General features: G+C 48.9%; 1 protein-coding gene across 3 annotated transcripts in view; it reads left to right on the top strand.

Moving 5' to 3' along the window:
• Nucleotides 1-26120, top strand: part of LOC144120489 (uncharacterized) — a 250212-nt gene that overhangs the window by 204675 nt on the left and 19417 nt on the right. For all 3 annotated transcript variants that reach the window (XM_077652931.1, XM_077652933.1, XM_077652932.1), the window contains exons 7-8: nt 10790-11039; nt 14423-14603. In XM_077652931.1, the coding sequence (XP_077509057.1) occupies nt 10790-11039; nt 14423-14603 (431 nt within the window). The remainder of the gene's footprint in view (nt 1-10789; nt 11040-14422; nt 14604-26120) is intronic.

Below are 26120 nucleotides of genomic sequence, written 5' to 3'. Positions count from 1 at the left end.
AAATTAAACCGATACATTTTGGTTAAACAGCTTTTTAGACAGCACGTCTGAGCTGTATATTGATGCCCACCACTGGTGACAACACCAAGCCAAAGATAACGTCATTTTAGTTGATAACTATTTTTTTTCAGCATTACTAACAGCCACTGATGAAACACCCTGTGTATACTCCTACACTTCGCCATCTGATTGGCGAGAAATACAAAACCATTTCCCTAGACGGCCTTCTTCCAAGATAAATCTCACCCTTGTACATTCTTGTACACCCTGTACAGCTTTTGGGTTTGGCGCATCATACCCTTGTACATTTTTGTACTCTTGTACACCTTTAGTGTTTGGCGCATCATAGCCTTAGTTGCTTTCGCGCAATGAAACTTAGAATTTAACTAACTAACCTTGTACAGGTTGCACATCTCTCCAGGTTCGGCGCACGTAAAATTCATGGATGCATTTACATTTGTGCATTCTACAGCCGTAAATATCGCACCACGAGTTGCATGCACACATGGATTTACTGAAAGGAACGTCAGATCCACAGAATGATTTGATTTGATTTGATTTGATTTCGGGGCTTAACGTCCCAAAGGGACTCAGGCTGCGAGGGACGCCGTAGTGAAGGGCTCCGGGAATTTCGACCCACCTGGGGTTCTTAAACGTGCACTGACATATCGCAGAGCACACGGGCCTCTAGAATTTCGCCTCCGTCGAAATTCTCCCGCCGCGATCGGGATCGCACCCGCGTCTTTCCGCTCAGCAGCCGAGTGCCACAACCACTGAGCCACCGCGGCGGCTAGTGGCGGCAGTCCTTGATATGCAAGGCTAATATGCTTTAAGTCTAGAGTCTGACGGAAACCCGTCTGGTCGGGATGGTACATGACGAAATAAGAAGGCGCCGACCAAAAGAAAAGATGGGATGACGTTTCGGCTCCCCCACGGGAGCCTTGTTCACAAACAAGGCTCCCGTGGTGGAGCCGAAACGTCATCCCATCTTTTCTTTTGGTCGGCGCCTTCTTCTTTCGTCACGCTAATATGATTTCCGTGCCGGAGCCTAAAATTGCTCAGTGCTGCCTCAGATGTTCATCTTGGCACCCTCCAATTTGGCCAGTATAGAGTTTGCCCCAGGACAATGGGATATAATAGACCGCATCCACTGCGCGCGTAGTGAACATGGTCTGGTGGTTGGTTTTTCAAGCGTCAGTTACCCGCTGGCCACCATATAATTGGGCGCACAAGCCGGGAAGTTTACGGGGAGCAGGAAACACACACCAAATTTTTAGCCACTTTTTTCAGCCCATATGACGTCTTGTGGAAGTGAGGCACGGACCCCTCCAATCTTCGGTTCCACTGGCCTTGCAGGCGTTGCTGGAAGCTTTTTAATTTATTATTCCCTCCCAAGGATTCACCCACTGCCAGACAAACCGAAGGGGGAAACACGGAAGCCTTCAAGCGGTCAACCTACACCGCCAGATTTTGCTGCATCACATGCGAGCAATTTTTCTTTCAAGCGTTCAAAAACGAAAATTTCGCGATGCTGTGCTTCACCAATTTTGAGTGTGCCGATTCAGACCGCAAAAGCGCCTTTTTAGGCTTAGGCACAGCCGGCGAAATGTTTAGCTGGCGTGCGTGACGGCAGCGTTTTTCGTGCTGCTGCAGCTTATGACGAACCAAACTCGCGAAAATATCAAATCTCACCACTAAGCCCGTGCTTCGTGGCAAAGCGTGAGGGCGCAGAAAAACCTGCCGTCGCGCACGCTAGCTAAAGATTTGGCCGGTTGTAGATATTCCCAACACACGTGTCGGCTGGGTGAGAATGCCAGTTTTAAATCTAGGAGCCTAACGGTCTTGTAACACGGAACCTGTTTGGTAAAAGCCAGGTTCTTGGAACAGGTACTGAAAACGTGTAAAATCTGGTATGCCACGAGGGTAAGCTGGTCGGTCTCAGTTAAATTTAACGTTACTAAAAAGTACCAGACATATCTGAAAACCCTAACAAAACGTATGTCTTGAAGTAAGCCCTGTATCATTGAGACATACTTTGCTAAAAATATGTTACAAAGTACTGGCGCTGCACAGGCGCCAGTACAGGTACCCCGGTTTTCTAATACAAAATTGGATCAGGTTGTACAATCGTTGAATTCAAGTTCACCTTCAAAGTTCAACGAAAAATTCCAGAGTGATGCCGCCTTATTCTAGAAGGTCCCGGTTCTTTCATTTATTTTGCACACCACTCCAAAAAGTTCACCAGAATTTTCAGAATACGGTGCCACATCTTAGCCCTGCAACGTCGGCGTTGTTATTTTTAAGGTGTCTCGCGCTTCTTCTTGTGTACCACAAAATGCACATATCTTCACGTGACCATTCGAAATGCACTTGTCTTCTTAGACATCAGAAGTGTTCCGCTATGCGTCGTCTCCACCTCTTCGCGAACTTTAGTTCTTTGTTGAACACGCACGCACATTCTCGAGTTTTCCAAACTGCAAATCATCGATTCTATCTTGAGTCGTGTCTTGAATACAAAAAGAAGAAACATGTACTCGCGCTCACTCTTTCCTCCACCTTATAGGCCGCTCCTATTGCTCCACAGACTGAATCAGTGGGTTGCTTTGCAGCAAATACTGTCCCCTGATTAATAACGTGACGCACAGGCGTTTGCGTACATTGCCGGAGGCAGGCGACTTCTTCCCGATCCACCTCGAGTGGGTGTAATGCAATGCGCGCATTATCTGTTTCTGTTGCCCCCGATTACCTCTTTTTCGCAGATTCGTGTTTCGCTTTTTGTTTTATTTTCTATTTTCGTGTTTAACTTTATCTTAACTCCGTTTGTATCATCTTCGTGTTCCTTTTGTATATTTGCCTTGTGCCGCGTCCGTTGTACCGATATTATGGTTTACTATTTCTGCATATTCCTTTTTGATATGCCCCCCTCACCCAATGCTCTTCGGGGCCTGTGAGGTACAACCTAACAAACAAACAGAGAAATAAACTGGGGCCAATGACTTCGAAATTGACGCAGCGCCTGTGACGCCGCTGTGCAATCAAACTCCTCGTCGTCGTTTCGCACAAACCATAGCCTTCAAATTCTACCAGGACATTTCCAACATTGCACATGATCCGCGTTATGCACTGTGAATTGTCAGTGATACAATTTGTGATGCGCATTGATAAGATCTTGCCATCTGCATTGGCAGGTTTCCATGAAGCAGAATATTCGCATTATGTCACCTGTGGCTGACATATATGCAGACGCATGCGTTTCGCGGCACCGAACAAAGCTATCAAGGTCTTGTCTAAGCGATCTGTTTGTTTAATGAGGCATAAGCAAGTTTTGCATGCCGTCAAAGCGCTCCAGTCTTAAGAGCTTTCCGATCTGGCCTCTAAAACCTGAACTACCTTTCGAGGCTTCATAGCAAAAGAGGACAGGCACTATGGACATTTCGTGCTCTTCCGTATGCTTGTTTGTTTGTTTGTTTTCTCCTATGTGAAAGGCCCTACCTGGAACTTCTTACCAACTCGTCTCTACTTTCTACGGAATATTTCCTAAAAAAAAACATTGAATTGACGAGGCTACGAAACATTGCCGAACACAAAGCGTACGGAGCATATCGGATGAGCCTTTCATCAACAGAAAACTTTCACTCTTGTAGTCAAGTTTTCGAGCAGCTGTCCTTCATGTGTTTGAATGAGCAATGGCCGACGACCATAATTTCCCGTTGTTGCATCTGGGTTGCAAGCCCCAAGGGTAGCGTTGGCCTGGCGGCCTGGGGCAAAGCTGGAAACATTCGAAGGTCCCGGCAAAGGATGAGTCGACTGGCAACAGAACAACTTGTTTATTCTGGCATCTCAAAAGAGCAGCCGGTCAGGGCGACCACGTTACTCGAAGGAAGGAATCGAAGTCTCTCGTTGGCGTCCGGGGCAGCTCGCTTTATACCCACGGAGTCGAGGGCAAGAGGGAACGGCTTGGGAAGAGTCATCCGATACGGCGACGAACATGTTCAGGCGTGACGGGCGCGTCCGCCAGGCCGGCGCCGGTCAGACCTCCTCGCCTCCCAGTTGAGGAGCTCCTCTCCCCGGCTGCCGCGCTTTGACAAGCGTGGGCAAAACATGCACACACACACACACGCACGCACGACGACACGTGGCACTGAAACATGCCTGGACGCACTTGGCGGGAGGCGTTGCGGCCGCGATGAACGAAGCCGCGGCGTCCGTTGCATCCGCGCCGGCTATACCGCGCGTCGTAGGTAGGCGAGACGTAACAGACCGCCCCGCCGGGAGAAGGAGATCCCGATGGTCAGGGGACTGCATCCGCTGTCCAGAGGGATGTCGCTCGATGATGCTCGTAATCGAAACCGATCGTCCCTCGACGTTGCTTGAGCGCAGCGCACAGAGAAGGCCTCGTTCTCGGGTTCAGGATCACATAGGACACTGTAAAGTCACTTCGGGAGAGTTGCCATTTTTGTGCTCGTTCCCAGCAAGCGTTAGAACTACGCCGAAACGCAACCGCTCAGTCAGCAAGCACGAGACAACCCTCACTAAGCTCTGCCAGGCTCTTTCCCCTTTTATACTACTGCCTAGTTCCTTACAGTAGTCAAGCAGCACTCAGAACGCGTCCACAAATTGGAAAATTGCACTAGAAAGCACATAATCACTTTGAAACACTAAACAAAAGCAATATGTTAAAAATCCTGCCTCAGGAAGAAAACATCAGTAACCAACAACTTTGAGGCGGATTCCTACGTTAGGGGCTTCGACTTAAGCCATCGGCGTTACCGTTGAGACTCCCCTTTTTGTAACGCACCTCAAAGGAATATTGTTGCAAAGCGAGGCTCCAGCGCAGGAGGCGGCCATTTTTGGGAGATATGGTCTGCAGCCATTGGAGAGGGCAGTGATCCGTCTCAATGATAAACCTCGAGCCGGCTAGGTAGCATGACAATTTCTGAACGGCCCACACGAGACACGCACACTCTTTCTCGGTGGCGCTGTACGCCTGCTCACGACAGGTCAGCTTACGACTAGCATACAGGACGGGGTGTTCCACTTCTCCATTGTCCCTTTGGCACAGTACAACGCCCATGCCTCGCTCACTAGCATCGCACTGAACAACGAACCCTTTTGTATAGTCTGGCGATCGTAGCACAGGCTGGCTTGTTAGGGCGCTCTTTAGGGCACTAAAAGCTCTTTCCTTTGTCTCGCTCCAGACGACTGTTTGGGGCTCTGTTTTTCTTAGAGCATCCGTCAGGGGAGCCGCGATATCGGGGTACCTGGGGATGTACCTCTGATAGTAGCCGGCGACACCTAAGAACGACCGAATATCGGTCTTCGTGCGCGGTTGCGGGAAGTCTCGTACAGCGGCCACCTTTATTTCAGAGGGGCGGCGACGACCCTGTCCAATCACGTGACCGAGGTAGACAACCTCGGCCTGTGCTAATTGGCACTTGGGAGCCTTGACTGTCAAGCCCGCTTCGCGCAGGCGGGTTAGCACTGCCCGCAAGTGTGCCATATGCTCAGACCAGGATGCGGAGAATATCGCTACGTCGTCTAAATACGGTAAAGCAAATTCTTCCTGTCCCCGCAACACTTTGTCCATGAGGCTTGAAAAGCAGTATGGCGCGTTCTTCAAACCAAAACTCAAAACTTTAGGACGGAATGTTCCCATTGGTGAAATGAACGCCGCATACCTACTAGCCTCTTCTGTAAGTGGAACCTGCCAATAACCCCTGACAAGATCTAGGGTGGAAATAAACTGAGCGCTACTAACTTTCTCAAGGCGCTCCTCGATGTTAGGGATCGGATAAATTTGATCCTTAGTGATAGAATTAAGCCTGCGGTAGTCGACGCAAGGACGAGGTTCCTTGCCCGGTACCTCAACTAAAATCAAAGGGGAGGTATAATCACTCTCACCCGCCTCAATAACACCGAGCTGTAGCATTTTCTTTACCTCAGCCTCCATAATATCGCGCTGGCGGGGTGACACCCGGTACGCCTTGGATCGTACTGGCTCTGGCGAGGTAAGTTCTATATCATGAGTAAGGACAGAAGTCCTACCAGGCCTCTCAGAGAACTGACCTTGAAACTCTTGTAAGAGTTGGTGTAGTTCGGTTCTCTGCTCAGCTGACAGCGGTGCTTTAATGATTAAGTCACTAATGACCTGATCAGTGTCTTCCCTGTTCGTCACTGAGCCTAGTCCCGGAAGCTCGACCGGAAGCTCTTCGGGAACGTTTACCATCATACACACCACTGCTTCCCGTTGTCTATAGGGTTTGAGCAGATTACAGTGGTAAACTTGCTGTGCTTTCCGCTTTCCTGGCAGGCTCACCACGTAGTTAACATCAGACAGTTTTTGAACAATCCGTGCTGGGCCCTCCCACTGCACGTCGAGTTTGTTTTTTAGCGATGTGCGCAATACCATTACCTCATCGCCCTCCTCAAAACGACGGGCCCTGGCTGTCCGATCATAATAAACCTTGGCCCTCAGCTGGGCCTTTGCCATTGCTTCACCTGACAACTCCTGTGCCCTTCTTAAGCGTTCGAGGAGACTAAGAACGTACTCGACCACGACTGGGTCGTCGCCCCTGCCTTCCCACGAGTCTCGAAGCATGCGAAGCGGAGACCGCAGCGAGCGACCGTACACCAGCTCAGCTGGCGAAAACCCCGTAGCCGCATGCGGCGCGGTCCTTAATGCAAACATCACCCCAGGCAGACACAGCTCCCAATCACTTTGTTGCTCAAAACACAATGCTCTCAACACGCGCTTCATGACGGAGTGGAGCTTCTCAACGGAATTCGACTGTGGGTGGTACACTGAGCTGTGTAACAGCTTTACCCCACACCGTTCGAGAAAGGCTGTCGTCAAAGCGCTGGTAAACACTGTGCCCTGATCTGACTGGATTTCCGCAGGAAAACCAACTCGCGCAAATATGGACAGTAGTGCATTGACTATCTCAACTGAGCTGAGTTCTTTAAGCGGCACTGCTTCAGGGAACTTTGTCGCTGGGCAGATCACAGTCAAAATGTGTCTGTACCCCGTGGCTGTTACCGGCAGAGGTCCCACTGTATCAATAACGAGCCGTCTAAAAGGCTCCGTAATGATAGGTACCAACTTCAACGGCGCCCTCGATTTGTCCCCTGGTTTGCCAACCCGCTGACAGGTGTCACATGTCCTCACAAAGTGTTCTACGTCACGAAAACACCCTGGCCAATAGTACTCTTGCAAGAGACGGTCCTTAGTCTTCTTAACTCCTAGGTGTCCGGACCACGAACCGCCATGCGACAAGCGCAACAGATCCTGACGGTAGCACTGAGGCACGATCAGCTGATCGAACTCGACTCCCCTGCGGTCTAGATACTTCCGGTACAAGACCCCACCTCTTTCCACAAAACGAACATTTTTCTTGGCGATACCTTCCTTGACATTGCAGCGCATGTTTTCTAGGCTGCCATCCTTTTTTTGCTCGGCTATCAAAGCCGACCGGCTGACTTTTAGCAACCCATTAAGTCCATCGGACGTAGGCGCGATGAGCAAATCTGCAGATAGCTCTTCTAACTTTCCCGTGTCGGGCGTTTCCTCTTCAGTACTTGGTGCCTTCAGCGCTACAGGCTCAATTTTATTCAGTTCGGACGTGCTCTGAGTATCAGCTTGCTGCGCCTCCGACCCTTTCTCATTGCTCGACAACGTCGGCCCCGCAACTACCGCCTTTGCAGCGAGCTCCCGAACTCTCGATCTGGTTAAGGCCTGAACGCTAGCCTCACCAAACAAAAGACCCTTCTCGCGCAGGAGGTGATCGGACCGGTTCGAAAATAGGTACGGGTACTGGGGGGGGCAGCATAGATGACACTGCTGCCTCCGTCTCAATTGCTCCGAAAGGTCCTTCAATGAGCACTTTTGCTACGGGCAGACACACGCTGTGAGCTTCCACGGCTTGCTTGATCCATGCGCACTCGCCCGTGAACATATCGGGTTCTACGTAAGAGGGGTGAACTACATCCATTGTAGCTGCGGAATCACGAAGCACTCGGCACTCTTTCCCGTTCACGAGGAAGTCTCGCATGTAAGGCTCGAGAAGCTTCATGTTCTCGTCAGTGCTGCATAATGACAAAAACACGACTTTTGTTTTTGTTTCTGGACACTGCGCCGAAAAGCGACCCGGCTTCTGGCACGTATAACACACGCGCGCTTGCCTCGCCTCGAACCGCTTTCTGCGTTCGGCTTCGGCTGCCGCCGTCTCCTTACGTTCGGTCGGACTGCTTTCACTCGCATCCGCACTACGCGTGTCCCCCCATGCTCTCATGGGTGTGAACTTCGGCCTCTCAGACTTGGAGCCAAATTCACCCTTTTGACCGTCCTTAGCTCCGCGAGCCCGACGCGTCACAAACTCCTCGGCTAGCTCGGCGGCTTTAGCCACTGTACTAACGTCTGGCCTATCCAAGACCCAGTACCGCACGTTCTCAGGTAACCGACTATAAAACTGTTCCAGCCCGAAACACTGCAGAATTTTCTCGTGGTCACCAAACGCTTTCTCTTCTTTGAGCCACTCCTGCATGTTTGACATAAGCCTGTAGGCAAACTCTGTATATGACTCATTTCTGCCTTTTTCATTTTCCCGAAACTTCCGACGGAACGCCTCCGCTGACAGCCTGTACTTTTTTAGCAGACTCGATTTCACTTGGTCGAAATCCTCTGCCTCCTCTCTCTTCAAGCGAGCGACTACGTCGGCCGCCTCGCCGGGTAACAAAGTGAGCAAGCGCTGTGGCCACGTTTCCCGAGAGAACCCCTGCTTCTCGCACGTTCGCTCAAAGTTAACCAGGAACAAACCAATGTCCTCTCCAAGCTTAAACGGCCGCATCAGGTCGGTCATTTTGAACGATACCCGTTCTCCTGCACCGTGTGCCTGACTTCCATTACGAGCGCGTTCCATCTCTACCTCGAGACGCTTCATTTCCAAAGCGCGCTCTTCTTTCTCTTTTTGCTCTTTACGTTCGCGCTCCTCTTTCTCTTTTTGTTCTTTACGTTCGCGCTCCTCTTTTTCTTTTTGTTCCCTCTCCTCAATGGTCTCAAGGCATTCCGACAGCTCGTCATCCTCAGCCTCCAACTCAAGAATCGCCCTTAGCAGTTCTGGTTTTCTGAGTTTGTCTGAGACATCCAGACCCAACTCTCTTGCAAGCTCCAGCAATTTCGGTTTGCGCAACGACTTCAAATCCATGGCTGCTCCGAATGCTGCTTTCTCTACTGCCTACTATTGTCTTGCCGCAAACTAACCCGGCAGCAACGACAACCACAATTACCAGCTCTGTTTCTGACACTAACAAAAGCCTGGCAAAACTCAGAAGAAGAAAGTCCCGCACTCACCAAACCTCGCAGCCACGAATTCAGCGCAGTCGTTCCGCTGCAGGCAACCAGTCATCACACAGGGCTCGTTGCACTGCTCCCGGATGGTCGTTGTGCTGCTCAGCATACAGTTGACCGCATATCTTCGCTGCTGGCCTCCGTTGTCGGGATCTCACCGCTGGCAACCAGTTGTTGCATCTGGGTTGCAAGCCCCAAGGGTAGCGTTGGCCTGGCGGCCTGGGGCAAAGCTGGAAACATTCGAAGGTCCCGGCAAAGGATGAGTCGACTGGCAACAGAACAACTTGTTTATTCTGGCATCTCAAAAGAGCAGCCGGTCAGGGCGACCACGTTACTCGAAGGAAGGAATCGAAGTCTCTCGTTGGCGTCCGGGGCAGCTCGCTTTATACCCACGGAGTCGAGGGCAAGAGGGAACGGCTTGGGAAGAGTCATCCGATACGGCGACGCTTGAACATGTTCAGGCGTGACGGGCGCGTCCGCCAGGCCGGCGCCGGTCAGACCTCCTCGCCTCCCAGTTGAGGAGCTCCTCTCCCCGGCTGCCGCGCTTTGACAAGCGTGGGCAAAACATGCACACACACACACACGCACGCACGACGACACGTGGCACTGAAACATGCCTGGACGCGCTTGGCGGGAGGCGTTGCGGCCGCGATGAACGAAGCCGCGGCGTCCGTTGCATCCGCGCCGGCTATACCGCGCGTCGTAGGTAGGCGAGACGTAACACCGTTCTAGCGTATGCGGCTTTCTGAGCGCAGCTCTGGTTGAGCAAGTTCTTAGGCTCCTGACAAGGCAATCATTTTCTCAAATTAACAGATTAGTGGCAAACATTTGAAGCTGCGCTCACATTGCGCAGTCAGACTGACGAAAGCACACTTGGTTGTTTATTGCGCACAGAAATCCATATGTATTGTGTTGCTCCGAACGGCTCCAAGAAAAACGAGCGGATTTTAGAACTGAGCTTCGCTGCTCGTTTGAAGGCTAGCTTTCTCACCTTGTTTTGCGTGCATGCCTAGATGGTTGTGAAATTGAGGGTGTTTCTTCAGAACTCATTTCAGCTTATTATTAAAAATCGTTTACTGAGAAAAGGCAAAGCGTAGTTGAGGCCCGGCGCCTTTTCGCCTAGCCATGTGAGGAAGAGATGAAAATAGAACAAAATTCACAAGTGGAGTTTAAAATAAATGAAGCAAATTAACGGAGAAAAAAATGTGAAAGTTCCCTGGCTGTTCCATGTTAAGAAATACATAAAAGTCGAACAAGACACGATAATGCGTGCGCAGTATGTGATGATTACGACACCAGCGAGTGCTTGAAGGCACGCATAATTGAAAATCCACGCAACGCGAGAGAGAGAAAGCCAATGTTGATTGTCTGAAGAACGTCAGGTCAGAGCCCAGCTGCAGTCAGCGAGTGGAGCGCCATGTCCTGTGTTTCTTCTCCCTTCGGCAGGTGCCCTCGGAGTCGCTGCAGGGGGTGGCAGTGCTGCAGCAGCTCCTGCTGCACGAGAACTGCATCGGCGAGCTGCGGCCCGACCGGTTCCCGCTCGAAGGGGGCGTCCTGGACATCCTCAACCTGGCCGACAACCAGATACAGGCGCTGCCGGAGGCCGCCTTCGCCCGCCTCGGGTCGCTCGTGTCGCTCGAGCTGGAGCGGAACGGACTGCTCGACATCCACCCGGACGCCTTCCTGGGGGTGCACGGTGAGGAACACGTCTCTCAGGCTGCACACTGAGGTTTGGAAGCGCGATAAAAAGAAATGGGTGCCCATCCAATACAAAGTGTCTCGAAGCATGTGCTGCGGCACGTCCAATCATCGAAACTAGCTCGCATCAATGAAACACTGAATAAAACTTTTTCGCGTCTTTCTTGCTTTCATCGTAAATCATTTTACCCAAGTTCTGAGCGGACAGTCAAGTCTGCCACTGTGACGCAGGCGACGTAAACTACCCGTGCTCGAACCTAAGAGCATTGCGCGCATTTAACGAAGAATCCGCTCGACTGCAAGAGCACTTCTAAGTGATTTATGAAAACACATGACGGAGTTATAAATACTGCTTTCTTTATTCCTTACACAACTGCAACTCACACACGTCTTGCAGTGATGAACTTTGCGCTGTGGCTTCAAATGCTTGTATTAGTAAGCCACGTTTCACTGCATGTCAATGTAATGCGGTTTGCTCTTCTCGGTTTCATTCTGTGTGATTGGTCAGAGTTTAAAAACACTTTTGTGTGTCTTTGGTGCAAATAATGAGCGGCTCGCCAGCACAGCGTTCCGTGTCCACTGGGTTCCCTCACTAATTTACATGAATGGGCACCGATTTAGCCCGAGCGTGTAAAGGTGGGCATTATCTCTTTTATTCTTAAGTCCATTTCGCTTTTTCCCCTGCGTATCACAAGCCACATGGACAACTTCTATCTCTGCTGAAAGGCGAAACCACAACAAAACAGTTCGCAGCACCTCGTCAGCTGCCATTCGCATGACGTACCAACCAAACCTAACCCCAACCCAGACGTTTCCGTGCACAAGGCTCATTTTCAGAAGCCAAAACTCACAAGAAAGCGATGCTTTTATTACCATAGAGTATTTCTGTTCATATATACAACCTGGTGTTTTTACAAACCAGCCTGTTACCATTGCGGCAGCCGTAGTGGGATCCTTTGCGGAGTGAGTTAATCATTAGTTTGGTATCGACCGGCTCTGACTACCACGCCACGTAGACCACAAAGCCACGGAACATCGCCGCTCGCACAGTTAGACTTCGTTATTTCCATTTTTTTTCTAGACCACCGTCTTCTTTAACGATCGCTTTCGATTTACCGCCATCGTACAACTGCGTAAGTAGCATCCTTTCCATAATGATTCATCGTTAACTCGAACAAGCACGGCTAGGCTAAACGGTTGCGAGGTTCCAACCCTTAAACTACTTAAAAAAAAGTTGCTAGCCTAATGTCTATACAGCGCAGTGACAATTAGGCGGCGAGAAATAGATGTAATCGATTTGAGTCAACACACGAACAGGCATGCAGGCCGCTTTAGTTTTCGTTCTAGTAAGCCTCACAAAATGATGCACGAGCGTCATCTTTCTTGCTTCTACGGGCCACGGAGTGCGAGGCTCAACTGGTCATTCATAGGTCTGACTCACCGCGCGAACTTTTTCAGCGCGCAACACCCATCACTGTTCATCGCTCGGAAGCCTTGTTTATTTCGTAAGCGACCCACGCTCATTGTGAGTGAGAGATTAGGCGACCTACTTTTTTTTTTTCATTTCGGCGTACCACTGTGTGGCTGAACAAAACTGCTCCATTTGTTTCGCACCGTTAAGTCGGCACCTGAAAAAGAGAAAGAGAGCAGGGGTATAAGAGCATAATTAATGGGGAACCCTAATTAGTCCTGACTTTTCTCTTTCCTCAAGCGCTTGTTCAGTCGCACTGGGAAGACAAGTAGCCGGATAAACGCTCGAGTGCTCTACAGCCAGTAAGTGCGTGATTAAAAGGCCTCGCACGTGAATTCTCAATCATCGCGGTAATTAGAAGAGGGAGAACGCGCCCATTGCGCTGCAGAGCGAGGCTCTTTTGTTCGGCCTCTCGAGGCAATTATGGGGCAGCGTCTCATCTTATCTTCGCGTGGGCAAGCTGGGCGAACTTCGTCTAACATATTCGACAACAGACCTATCTCTCTCTCTTCCGTTTTTCGTATAATCTATTCCCACTTCCGTCCAGGCGCGATTGAGGTGTCACATTGAGACTGCTTTTTTTTCCTTGCTTCGTAACTTCCCCGTTCTTATCGCCCTATATGTCCAAGCGGGCGTGCAGATGTCCCACGCGCATCCCTTGGGCCACTTTTCATGCTGCAACTCAGTCGTGTTCTACAGAAGCTTCGTTTCTATTTTATCAAAGCAAGTTGATTATGCATTCACAACCGCAAGCTTGTCTGTTGTTTTCTTTTTTTTTTGTCGCTCGGTTTGCATCCTGACTAACGTGACGCTAGACGGCATGCGACTATGATGGCGGACACTACCGTCACAATGAGAGTCACCGCCTGCGCTTGTGGCTAGATCCGGTACTAGACGTATGCTCGGTAGCACTGGAAGACTTAACACAGGCAGGTGGGCCATTTGATGACTCGAAGTGGAGTGCATGATGTAACCGCGCAAACAAACAGGGACGTTGGAACCAGCGTCTCGTCCCGTCTATTCTTTCCTGCGTACCTGTTTGTTTGCGTAGATACCTTATGCGTTCCGTTGGAAGAAAAACTGCGAGTGTTTTTTTTTAGGAATAAAATAGAAGGTTTTCGTTAATCGCAAAATCAACATTCTCAGTGCGCGCCCAGCACCAAACCTCCAGTTTACCTGCACGCTGTACTTCTGGCCGGTTTACTGGAGATGCAGTATTCTAGAACACTGTAGCGCTATGTGCTTGTGGCAGTGTTCAGGGCTTTCTCCTCGTCTGCGGTTCCTCCTTTCTCGTGTTCGCATTGGTTCTTTGAACATTTGTGGGGTAACGATTTTTTTACGTTTTTCTGTGACCTTATTCAGGCAGCGTTTTGTCCCATGTCAACGCGGACTATCTCGGCTAGAGCGTACGCCGAAACTTCATACCTGCCTGCAGCTAACACGTGTGCACCGGCAGTGAGCGTAAATCTGAAAGCTGCGTCCACCCTGGCTTAATGAAGTCTCTCCTCGTCTTATTGTAGTGCCGCTGCATTAGGCCTGAGAGAGAGAGAGTTATATCGCAGAAAGAAAGCCATGGCGAGAATGATAGATGGGAACTTGCGGAGAAGTCTACGAAACTTCGACATATGTGCCCTCACCAGGTGAATCCAAGTTGTCATGAACACCTGCTATCAAAGCTCATCTTTTCCAGCCTGATGATAAGCGCCGCATGCTGCTTTCTCCTGGCGTGTAAACGTGGTCATGAACCGTTGTTGGCAATTACCAAACGCGCTAACTCATGTTCAACAGGCCAGAAATAAAATCGGATCGCTCAGACAGTCCGTCTGGTTCAAGAGATGTGACAACAGCGCTACTTTTCTCGTGCTGCCATCATCGCTGTCACGACGGTGCCTGTGCTTTGCTTCTCGCAGCGACCATGGAGTGGCTGAAGCTCGGCTACAACAACCTGGCCGCGGTGCCCAGCGAAGCCCTGCAGAACCTGACCGCTCTGCGCGAGCTCGACCTTCGGGGAAACAACATCACAGCCATACCGGGCGACGCCTTCGCGGGATTCGGAGCCTCGCTCAAGTTCCTCTACCTTCAGAAGAACAGGCGAGCACCCGCACTTGGTCACGCGCCGCCGACTCCCGCCTCGGGTGTTTTGATTCCCAGGCGCCCAGGGCGGCGGCGGTTCTTCCCCTCTTCTCAGTGCCTTGAAATCTCTCTTTATGCACGTATCGAGTGTTTCGAACAGACGCCATTAAAGCTGGCGTCCAAGAGACGGGCGTCACTTAAGGGTCAACGTCCGTCGCCTACATGTTAACCTCTCATCCGTGCATTCGGAACCAACGCTTTTTTCTATGATTCTCCTGATACGACCACACGTTTTAGTTTCGTTTTTGTGAAATATTAATGTGAACGCACAAAACGTACTGCACGACAAGAATAATATACTGAATTGTTTTTCGTACGCTTTACTAGATATTTTTTAAGAGTCCTTGCACATTCATTTGCCACTCATTTACAAACACAGCAAACATTGCTATTGCTCAGTGGCCACTTGTTGCTTCGAAGCGCTCGACTGTCATATGGACTGGGACGTCGTCTGGTGTCCCCCTGCTCCAATGCCGCAATTGAAGTGCGCTGGCACAAGAGGAGGAAGTTTTACTCATCACGTTTCGAGATTTCGTGGGGACTGCTGCCACCGTGAGATTAGAGCGCCATCTGTGGCAGCAACTAGAAAACAGCACATCTCGCATTGAGACTTGCAGCGCCATCTACAATAACATTGTAGAAAAAACAACCACCTGTTGCATGACAATGATGACGTCGCGGTCCAAGATGGTGGATAGAGGTGGAACTATGTGAGTATGACAACAGGGGACGAAATGGCGGCATAGATTCGTTTTCTTGAATCCAAGACTGTCATTAAAATTGGTTGTGCCCTGCCATCCCTTCCGCCCAAGTATGACGCCAAGAGACGAAATGGCTGAAAACAGAGGAATTCAGGATATCGCTGCAGAACAGATATTCAGCTTTAATTGAGGAAGACGATCTTAATGTTTTTACAATGAACGGTGATTTGACAGCTATCATTACGGACTGCGCAGTAGAAGTAAGCGGTAGGACGGTTCGACTGGATACCGGCAAGCTATCTCAGGAGGCGAAAGATGTGAATAAGAAACGTCAAAGCATGAGGGCGTCTAACCCTGCAGACAGAATAGAACTAGCAGAGCTATCAAAGTTAATAAATAAGCGCAAGTTAGCCGACATAAGGAAGTTTAATAAGGAGAGAATTGAGCATGCTCTAAAGAACGGAGGTAACCTAAAAGCGGTGAAGAGGAAATTAGGCATAGGTAAAAACCAGATGTATGCGCTTGGATACAAGGAGGGCAATGTCATTAGCAAAATGGATAAGATAGTTAAAGTAGCCGAAGAGTTCCACAGAAATGTATACAGCAGCCAATGTAAGAGAACGTTAATGATAGAGACAGTAGCGCACAGCAATGCGCCATCCCGCCAGTAACGAAAGACAAAGTAAAGAAAGCATTAAGAGCAAAGGGAAAAGCAGCTGATGAGGATCAGGTAACAGCAAATCTGTTGAAGAACTCAGGGAAGATTGCGCTAGAAAAACTAGCCCCCCTGTATACGCTATGCCTTAAAACCTCGACCGTACCAGCATCTTGGAAGAACGCAAACATAATCTTAATTCATAAGAAAGGAGACGCCAGGGATTTGAAAAATAACAGACCGTTCAGTTTACTGTCCGTTGCCTACAAGGCATCTACTAGGGTAATCGGTAATAGAGTCAGGGCAACCTCAGACTTTAATCAACCAAATGATCAGGCAGGTTTCCGTAAAGGATATTCAACTATGGATCATATTCACACTATCAATCAGGTGATAGAGAAATGTGCAGAATATAACCAACCCCTATATATAGCCTTCATTGATTACGAGAAAGCATTTGACTCAGTGGAAACCTCAGCAGTCATACAGGCATTGCGGAATCAGGGTGTAGATGAGCCTTATGTCAAAATACTGGAAAATATATATTGGAACTGCACAGATACTATAGTCCTCCATAAAGTCGGCAGTAAAATTCCCATAAGGAAAGGCGTCAGGCAAGGAGACACGATCTCGCCAATGCTATTCACCGCCTGTTTATTGGATATATTGCGAGGCCTGGATTGGGAACAGCTCGGGATAAAAGTTAATGGAGAATACCTAAATAATCTGCGATTCGCTGATGATATTGCCTTGCTAAGTCATTCAGGAGTTGAACTGCAAATCATGAGCAATGAATTAGACAGGCACGGTGGGTCTTGAAATTAACATGCAGAAAACCAAAGTAATGTTCAACAGTCTAGCAAAGGAACATCAGTTCACAACTGGAAGCGACGTGCTGGAAGTGGTAAAGGAATACGTCTATTTAGGGCAGGTAGTAACAACTTCTCCGGATCATGACAGGGAAATAACTAGAAGGATAAGAATGGAGTGGAGCGCATATGTTAGGTTCTCTCAGATCATGAATAGCAGGTTACCAATATCCCTCAAGAGAAAAGCATATACAACAACTGTATCTTACTGGTACTCACCTACGTGGCAGAAAAGTGGAGGCTAACGAAGAGGGTTCAGCGTAAGTTAAGGACAACGCAGCGAGCCATGGAAATAAAAATGATAGGAGTAACGTTAAGAGACCGGAAGCGGACAGAGTGGGTGAGAGAAAAAAAGGCGGGTTAGTGGCATCCTAGTCGAAATCAAGAGGAAGAAATGGGCTTGGGCAGGGCACGTAATGCGAAGGCAAGACAACCGCTGGCCCTTTAAGGGTAACGGAGTGGATTTCAAGAGAAGGCAAGCGTAGTAGGGGGTGGCAGAAAGTTAGGTGTGCGGATGAGATTAAGAAGTTAGCGGGGGTACGGTGGCCGCTGCTAGCAAAGCACCGTGTTAACTGGAGACACATGGGAGAGGCCTTTGCCCTGCAGTGGGTGCAGTCAGGCTGATAAAAATGATGATGAGGTCAGGGAAGCTTGATTTGAAACACTCGATCTCTTCCGAGTCTATTTGTGGGCAGCTCATTAAGAGGTTCATAATCTGATACGACACCATGTAAATCCCTGTTGGTTGCCGTGGAAACTTCAGGGCAGCGCCCTTTGGCGTCCCTGCAGTTGATGCCGCAACCGCACCTGGGCTATATTCCCGCACCCAACTTAGCGCTAACTCAAACTAAGTTTGACGCCGATACGCTAGAAGTACGTCGTCGGACGAATGACTCTTCGTCAAATAGCAAGAAGCACTGCCGCCTACTCACTCCGCATATGTGCCCTGAAATGCGTCCGCACTTCTACGCTGCTTGTTCGCAACTTGCGAAGGTGCACAATAGCGCTGCGACGCGCATGAGGCACTGCATGCGGAGAGCATCTTACTGCTCGCCGCGGCGGCGCAGCGCGGGTTGGTTCGTTAGGCTCTATTCGGTGCCCCAGTGCTCGCCTGAAGCCGCTGCTAATTTGGCCCGAAGCAGCTGAATGAGCCAGCGCGAACCGCAGCGTATGTACGTCCATGCTGTGCAGCTGCCGTTCCTCGACGCACTGTTGACATGGTGTGAGATGCGCAGAAAAAAAAAACTGTTTCACGGCGGCTGTTGCTGACGCTTCAGCAGACCGTCTTGTGCGTTTCGTTCGGTGACGTTAAGGAGGCTTCGACAGTTAGGTGAGGCGTGCAGTGTCGAAATACCTGGCGAAAGCCAGGGAAATGAACACGAACTTGAGCTGAAATGAAACGTAGAAATTGTTAGGTAATTTGGTTCATGGCTGAAACGTAGAGGAAACCATAGAAAACGGGACGTCTGAAAAGGAGGGAAAGAAACAAACGGCCGCCACCGGCGCTGACAGCGGAGTTTGTTGCCTTGTGCTTACATCGAGCATACTAAATACTTTCCCTTGCTCTCCCACAAGCATCACACATTACTGCAAACGGAATTCAAGCCAACAAAAAACTATATTGTATCAATGTTAATCCTTGCTAACGTTCCTTTTTTTTTCTGCGTTAGCATTATCCCACTCGTTTCCTCAAAATCTGTTCAGGAGGCTGTGAGCGAAGGTTTGAGTAGGCAAAAGATGGAGGGAAAGAGTGCGGTATGGAAAGGCTACAAGTATAGAGAAAGAAAGAGGTGAAGACGCGCTGCAATAGCGCCGCTAGCGGAAACGAGACGGAATTGCGCTTGAAGGGCGGTTCACGTGCAAGCGATTGAGCGAACTGAGAGAACAGCGGAGGGGCGCAGCGATGCTTTTCGCAAGGTTCCGTCTCACATGTATCGCTCCATGCAGAGCGTTTACTGCCGCTGCGAATCCCAGTGTTGCTGGCAAAGAATACGAGCTCGCGGTTGGTTCCGGTGGTTTGCAGCCATGAACATGAACAATGTTCATGCATTATTTTTGCAAGACTGCTAAAATTTTGTTAAGAAATAAAGAACTCTTGTTTGCTAAATATCAACTACTTCTTATATTGATGCCAATAATATCGTTTTTTTTTAAGTTCGTACGAGCGTGTCGGAAACACGTGTAGTAAACAAGCATTGTCTTTCCCGCACGAATCCTCTTCTTCTCACGTGGCTTTTCCGACGCGCAGTCATTGGTCAGAGGGCGGAGCTATCGCGCTGTCGCTGCGAAAATTTCCAACTTGTTGGAACCCCTTCGCTCTGGCCGGCCGAGCCGCCGCGACGGGTCGAAACAGGTTTTTATGTCGCGGCGACAGGATTCGCTGGCATTTTCGCTTGCATGTGAAACACGCTTCACTTCCACCGGAGGGAGCGAAGGAAGGCGAGGAAGAGAGGGAAAGGAGGAGCAGCAGCAATAGCGCCTGTAGCGGTAGCGCGCCGAACTAGCGCTGGCTCGGAGCCGCCGCTGTCGGAGCGAACGGAGATTGAGAGAGAGAGAAAGGGAGAGCAGGAGGTTGAGAACAGTAGCGCCCCTAGCGGGGCGCGAAATCAGAAAGACGGAATGAAAAGGCAAAAATTTAAAGCGAATATGGAAAGACAAAAAATAAAATGATTGTGCTTACGCAGAAATGCCACATCGTATTGTGTGATGTTAATTTTTTTATTCATCCTCGGGCCAGTACTTTTTTTAAGGTTCAGAGGCCATCTGTCGTTTATTTTTACTTGAAAGGGCTCATTGCAGGAAGTAAAAATACCAAGCTTTTTCTTTCAGTAATAAGACAATAAAAAAAACGCTGGCGTGCACTTTTGCAAGTATTAGAGGCAACTATGCTTCAGACAAGTTGTGTTATTTTGCCTTTATATATCTCGGCCAAAAATGGTCGTTCAGACCGTGGTGTGCATGCGCGGTCACGTACGAGCAACGGCTAATGACTTCCTGGGCCCGGCAAGATCGAACTGCGTCGTTCTCGTGTCCAATGGTTGGTGCAGCTGCCCGGCTAACCGATATATACTTTTCCGGAAGACATTCGAATAGGATAAGCGGACTCGACAGAGCCTCTAGTACATTTTGTGCGGTGTTGTGTCTAGCCCGAGATCCTCTTCGTGTTTGTTCATCGCAATACGAGCTCGAAGGTCAGCAAGCCTGCGGGGACCAGGAAATGCTATGCAGACGCCGTGTTTTAAGAGCCTTTTTTATTTCTAGTCAGTGGAAAAAGAATAATGATGTGCGAGGAATTTTCGATTTGTGAATCGAATATCATCCTGCTCGATTCGATAAACAATTCAAATAGTGCGTGTTCAAAATTATTCGAAACCATTCGATTATGCTCACAGGTTTTCTAATACTTTTCGAGCGTTCGACACTCAGTTCGAAGTCGGCACGCAGACCGCGGCATGGAGGGTTCAAGGTTTCATCGCGGGCTATTCAATGCAGCGGCGCTCATGACGCTCATAGATGGCCCCCAAGTTTGGGCAGCATGACAGGGCTTAGCCATACTTAGCAAACACTCCCTTGATGCCCGAACGAGAAGGTCATGACTCAGACGTAGCTCTCACCCTTTTTACTTCCTTCATTTACTGAGATGTTGCACTAAAGATCATTTGCTGTCATCATCAGTATAGCAAAAAGTAATTTTCCTATACGTATAATACGACGATTATGAAGTGAATATATTGACTTTGTATTCTTGCCACCCAGTGGGGATCAGTGTCGCATCTCTTGACGGCTATTGTGATAAGTACATATGTCACAGCGCCATACCTCATTAGGACTTCACTGTTTCCCGCGATTAGTCGCTTCGTGTGAGTATTCGCTACTCGTGCGAATATCCCAACAAGTGTTCGATTCGTATTTGATTCGGTTTCTTGCCACACTCTTCGTATCCTATTATTTTCTTAAAAAGTACATTTCGCACGCCATTTAAAGGAAACAAACGTGAGCTTCTTCCGCCTCCCTTTCGATGGATTTTCACTTCCCGAACAATTTTTGCCTCAGTTTCCTTCATAGCAAGAGAATATAGCGCAGAGTAGGACAGGACACAAGAAGAAAGGTCATGTAAAAATATATGAAGCGCACTCAGGACAACGGACAAGGAAGAGCAAACAACACAAGCGCTTGTGTTAAGCGCTTGTGTTGTTTGGTCTTCCTTGTCCGTTGTCCTGAGTGCGCTTCATATATTTTTACATGACCTTTCTTCTTGTGTCCTGTCCTACTCTGCGCTATATTCTCTTGCTATGATCATGCCCCAACAAGCACAAAAAGCCACGCGTTTGACCTTCAGTTTCCTTGCTAAGGCTGCGCCGAGCACGCTGAAGCAAAGGAAAGCGCCCACTTCAAGCCATTGCGGTCGTTGGATGAATTTTTTTTTCCTGCACACGCGTGCGACTTTAGCCAAGGGCATCCATTAGACGCACGGTGGCAATGCTTTCTTTTGCTAATTTAGAATGAGCAGACCATCGTGGTGAAGGAGCTTTTTTTTTTATAACGACGAGTGCATTGCCTGTAATTCGCCAGTTGTCCTTGCCAGAAGTCCACATTGGGATAAAAAGGCACTACAAATATATAAGCTTGATGTCTGACCAGCTTGTGTAAATATTTATAAAATTCATGTTCTCTGAAAAGCCGCTAAAACATCTTAAATGTGATTCTTCATATATATGAGTGAGTCCTTATAGGTTAGCTTTAAAACAATTAAAAATGGTCACTATTTTCAACGGCTTTTGCGCAACGAAAGTGCTTTAAAGGTGCTGACAACTGATCATAACGTGTCAAGAGGCTGTGGTGAAAAACAAAAGATCTTGCCTCGTGTTGTAAAAAATCGAGCTCTGTAATATCGAAGAAATTAGGAAAAATTTCCATAAGAAAAGCTGAAGCGACGTGCTGCGGTGAAGGCTTGCCTTTATCGCTGTAGCTCACCACATTGGCCACATCACGGTAAAATATTTTATGTTGTTAAGTGCAGAGTGTTTGCTTTTGTTCGTCATATTTTATTATAGTTTGCGGTAGTGTGCCCCGTGATGAAAAGCAACGTTCTCTTCGTATCGCCAGTGAAGTGCTTTGAGCTTTTGCTGCTGGATGAAAGCGGCCTTCACGGTCCACAAGATCTCTCGCGTCGGGTGTAGAAACTTAGATCGATTAACAGCACATCTTACTGGGCTAGTTGAGAGGGCATTGTGCGCCCGTCCTGTCCTGTCTTTCTGTGTGGTCTGTGTTAAATTTAGCGCTGTTTTTACCGTTTGTTAGACAAACTCAGATCGACACTGCACTATAATAAAGATACCTAATTGCTGCCAATCTTCTAGGACTCTATGAGTTTCTAGCTCCTTTGCCGGCGTGAAACCGCTATCACGCTCTCATATCGTGGTTTTTAGTGCCGTGATACATAAAAAACGGGCAAGTCCACTGATAAAAAAATTTTCGGCAAAGATCTTCCACACCTTTGCTAACAAAATTGTTGCGAAATCTGGCACCTATGCCACTCTGTTCTCCGTCGCGCCCCCCAAAAAATGGGGTCCTCAAAATTCAAAGACTTTCTGTACCTTCGTGTCAGGGTTTATAAAAATCCATGATAGAACTTGGGCGAGTCAGTGAAATTCATGCAAATGCTTCCTTTTATGCAATTTCAAGTGACATGGAGCATTTATCTTCAGTGTGACTATGTTTCATAAATGACCGCCGAACACTGCCAGACAACATGGAAAGAGGAGCGGTAAATTTATTTGCTTTTGGACAGCATTGTTGCCGTTGTGTTCTGATGACTCGCGAAAATAAAGGCCTATGACAGCTTGTATGCCTCCCAACCATTTTGAGTCCAAAAACCTTTCGAGGTAGCAGTGAAAGCTACCACCTTTTTTCTGCCACAACGAAACATAGGCGGACCAGCAGGTTATGTTTCTATGGCCAAAACCGCCTACGTCATAACAGCACCGATCCACCACCTCAACTGCGCCATCTTTCGCCGGTGTTCTTTCGAGCTTCTCTTTTTCACGAGTTGTTTTTCGAACTTTAGTTAAAAGCTACCTACAGTCGTGCTCTATACTTCGATTCAGTTTTTGCCGTCATATAATATTTTGTTTTCACGTCTGTATTCATCTGAATTTACTTTTTTGTTTGATTTCATGCGATTTCTCATCGAGCGCTCACGTGTTCAACTTCCCACGGTTAACCCAAGCGTGAAGCTTATTGCCGCCAGAGAGGAACAACGGCTGCGGTGCTGCGCAGATTCGAGTCAATCTTTTTTCCTCTATTCTTTCTTCTTCTTTTTTCCACAACATCCTCTTGCAGCACAACGGTTACGAAGTAAAACAAGCAAGGAAGCACGGGCGAAAATCGCGGCTGTTGGTTCCTGGTTTGTCGTCATTTTATGGCCATCCATCAAAACCTGTCGAGGGCGTAAGAGAAAGGAACAGCGAGATCTTTGAAAAGGGAAGAAATTGAACTCCCTGAACTAGAAAAAGAAACAGCTGTACTGCGGGTAAACTAAAGCAATTCAATGACGCTAGAAAAAAATAAAGTATTTTATCTACATCGGCGGCTTGCCACTGGCCTACTCGCGCGTATGACGTCGAGGACCATGCTATAGGCGTCTCGCGCCGCCGCTTTGTTTTGTGCAGTGCAGCTATAGTAATGCGGACGACCTTTTTGCTGCGCAGCAAGGGCCGAACCGCCCTACTGCTTGTGCAGAGTTCAGCAGGGGGTTCGCTCTTCTACTACATCGTAGAGTGGTAAGCGCTAAAGAAAGAAGCCTCTTCTGAAACGCGACCGGATCAACGTAGTACAGCGCATTGGTGAGCCGCGTTTCTTCAACAATCAGATTTGTCGGGCTAGTTCGTTCATTCTGAATGAAAAGGGTTAAGACACAAGAAAGGAACACGTGGTAAGTATCGCGTGTGTTCCTTTCTCTTTTGCGTAGTTTACCCTTTATCTTCAGCGCTTGTTATTTGCCCTCTGTGTCGAGAAGCGCGTGGGGCACAAAAATGTCGAGAAGTTGTCGCGTATTGAGAGCACATTTCAAAGTAGGAAATAATTTAACGAGAGCACGTCCAAACTGGAGAATGTCACTTTCGGCGTGAAGGGATACTGGCAGAGAGAGCGGAGATGAAGTAAGGGCTCAACGTCGAAACAACCAACTTCCTCTCGTCGTCCACGAACTTCTTCGTTTGCCTGCTTACGCGACAATATGCCCAGTTTTTCTTTAAGTGAAGAAGTAAAAGACTGCCGCACTTGCACTTGTGAGTTCACAGGCGTGTTACTCCTGCACCCTCATTCCTTAGCGCACTGCATTGCAACCTCGTCCCCTCGGATACTGCCAGAAACATATTCCCTCTTCGACCGCAAGCGCTCTGTCGTGGCAGTGGGTCCATGCGCGTGAACTTGCCTTTGTCCTAACATTCGTAGTATGCTCTTGTGAGCTTGGAGCGGATGAATCCTACTGCCACGAAACTCATTTTCTTTTTGTTTTTTACTGATGCTTCTTTAACGCCGCCGCACAATATTGTAGTAGTAGCAGCAGTAGTATGATTAGTAGTAGTAGTAGTAGTAGCAGTAGTAGTAGTAGTAACAGTAATGGTAGGAGCAGCAGTAATAAGCACTGGTGCCTTTCTGCGTACGCGTTCACATTGTGCACGAATTATCCGTGCTCCGCTCCCCTCAATTTCATATTTTTGTTCGAATTATCCCCTCTGAGCAAACAGAGTTGCCAACCGGACATAAATCGGTTTGAACTGTCTGCTTTGTTCTCTGCCCGCTTTGCCTCTGCCCAACTATTCTGGCATTCCAGCGAGACGGCGCATTCTAGGAACATATATCAACAGTGATCACGTGTTTCGAAAAACACCAACCACCTGCGCGTGAATTTATCCACGATCCCGCCTAAGTATTCTTTGAGAGATCCCTTTGCCAATAGTTGCTGTTTGTGTTCAGCAGATTGGAAGTCTGTTCGCTCCCCTTCTTTCACCGCTCGCCGGCTCTTTGAGGCGGATGGCAAGTGCCTCGTCTGCGCTGTGTGCCACTCGAGACACGCGTCTCGAAGCGAGTCCAGCGCTCCTTTGGCGCGGCGTCGTGTTTGTTTTTCGAGTCCAAGATGGGGTCTCGGCTCGCGTCAGGCGCGGGCTCCATCGTGGAGTGGCGAGACTCCCGCTTTCAAGCGCGCGCTCTCGTCGGAGGGTAGACGTCCTCCGCCGAAGCCGCTCTTCACCGCCCCCATCGATCTTCGTCTTCCCTCCAGACGGCATTCGTCGCCCCCTCTCTCCTTCCTGCCGCGCAGTACCGCACGCTGACACAGGTGTTGTGAGCGCTCGCGTGAGCGCTCCAGCGAGCGGAGCGCTTCTGCTTCCGCGTGCGTGTACCGGCCGGGTCTTGCATTGAGTTTTTTTTTTTTTTTCGCGCACTTTCAAGCCGCAAGCGCGCTTCTGTGCTGCTTTAGCTGAGCTGCCGCTTTCAGCTTCCACTACGGCCGTTGTTACTTGGCTATTATCATCGTCCGCTCCAGTTGCCAAGACATCCGCTCTCCTCCGATCTCCCCCTTCTTCATTGTAGCCGCCAACCGTACAGGTCCGCGCGCTGCGATCTCACCCTAGCGCTCCCGCCTTTCGGTTTTGCTGTCCACTCAAGCATGCTTTCGCTGTCTGCCATGTTTTGTTCTCTCTCTATTTTTTTTCTTTCATGTTCAGCGCTTGAGCCAACTTACGGTGGGCTTGCTCTCCCTTCTCAGTTTATCTCGAAGTTGCCGAGCGCATGAAATATCCAAGAGAAGACCCGCCGTGGCTTTCCTATTATGTCCCGCCCGGCACTTTTCTTTCTGGCGTCGCCTTTTCATCGCCACTCTTGCCAAAAGGCTTGTTTATGTGTTGTGTGTGTGTGCGTTGAGTCTGTGCTGAGTCTTGTTCGCTTTTCTCGGACAAGCTTTCACTTCTTTGTTGCTTTGCTCTCTGTCGCTCTGTCTTCCTCTTGAAACATGTCGAGGAGAAAAAAAAAGCGAAATAAGGCACGCGGGTTGGGCGCATCCTCTCTCGCCTCCTCCTTTCGTTTTCGCTTTCTTACCTCACTCAATCCACTGCCGCGTCCTTACTCGCCAGACTCTCCTCGTAGTGTTGGCCGCGTTTTTTTTTTTGTGATCCTTTTCTACTCTTGTTGTTACTGGGCAATGTCCTTTCATGTTAGCGTACCTGCTCTGTTCTTATAGGTCTTCCAT

Source organism: Amblyomma americanum, chromosome 2 (assembly GCF_052857255.1).
Source record: "Amblyomma americanum isolate KBUSLIRL-KWMA chromosome 2, ASM5285725v1, whole genome shotgun sequence".
NCBI classification, from domain to species: domain Eukaryota; kingdom Metazoa; phylum Arthropoda; class Arachnida; order Ixodida; family Ixodidae; genus Amblyomma; species Amblyomma americanum.
The sequence above is the reverse complement of the archived record's forward strand: the minus strand, read 5'-3'. Positions and strand labels throughout refer to the sequence as shown.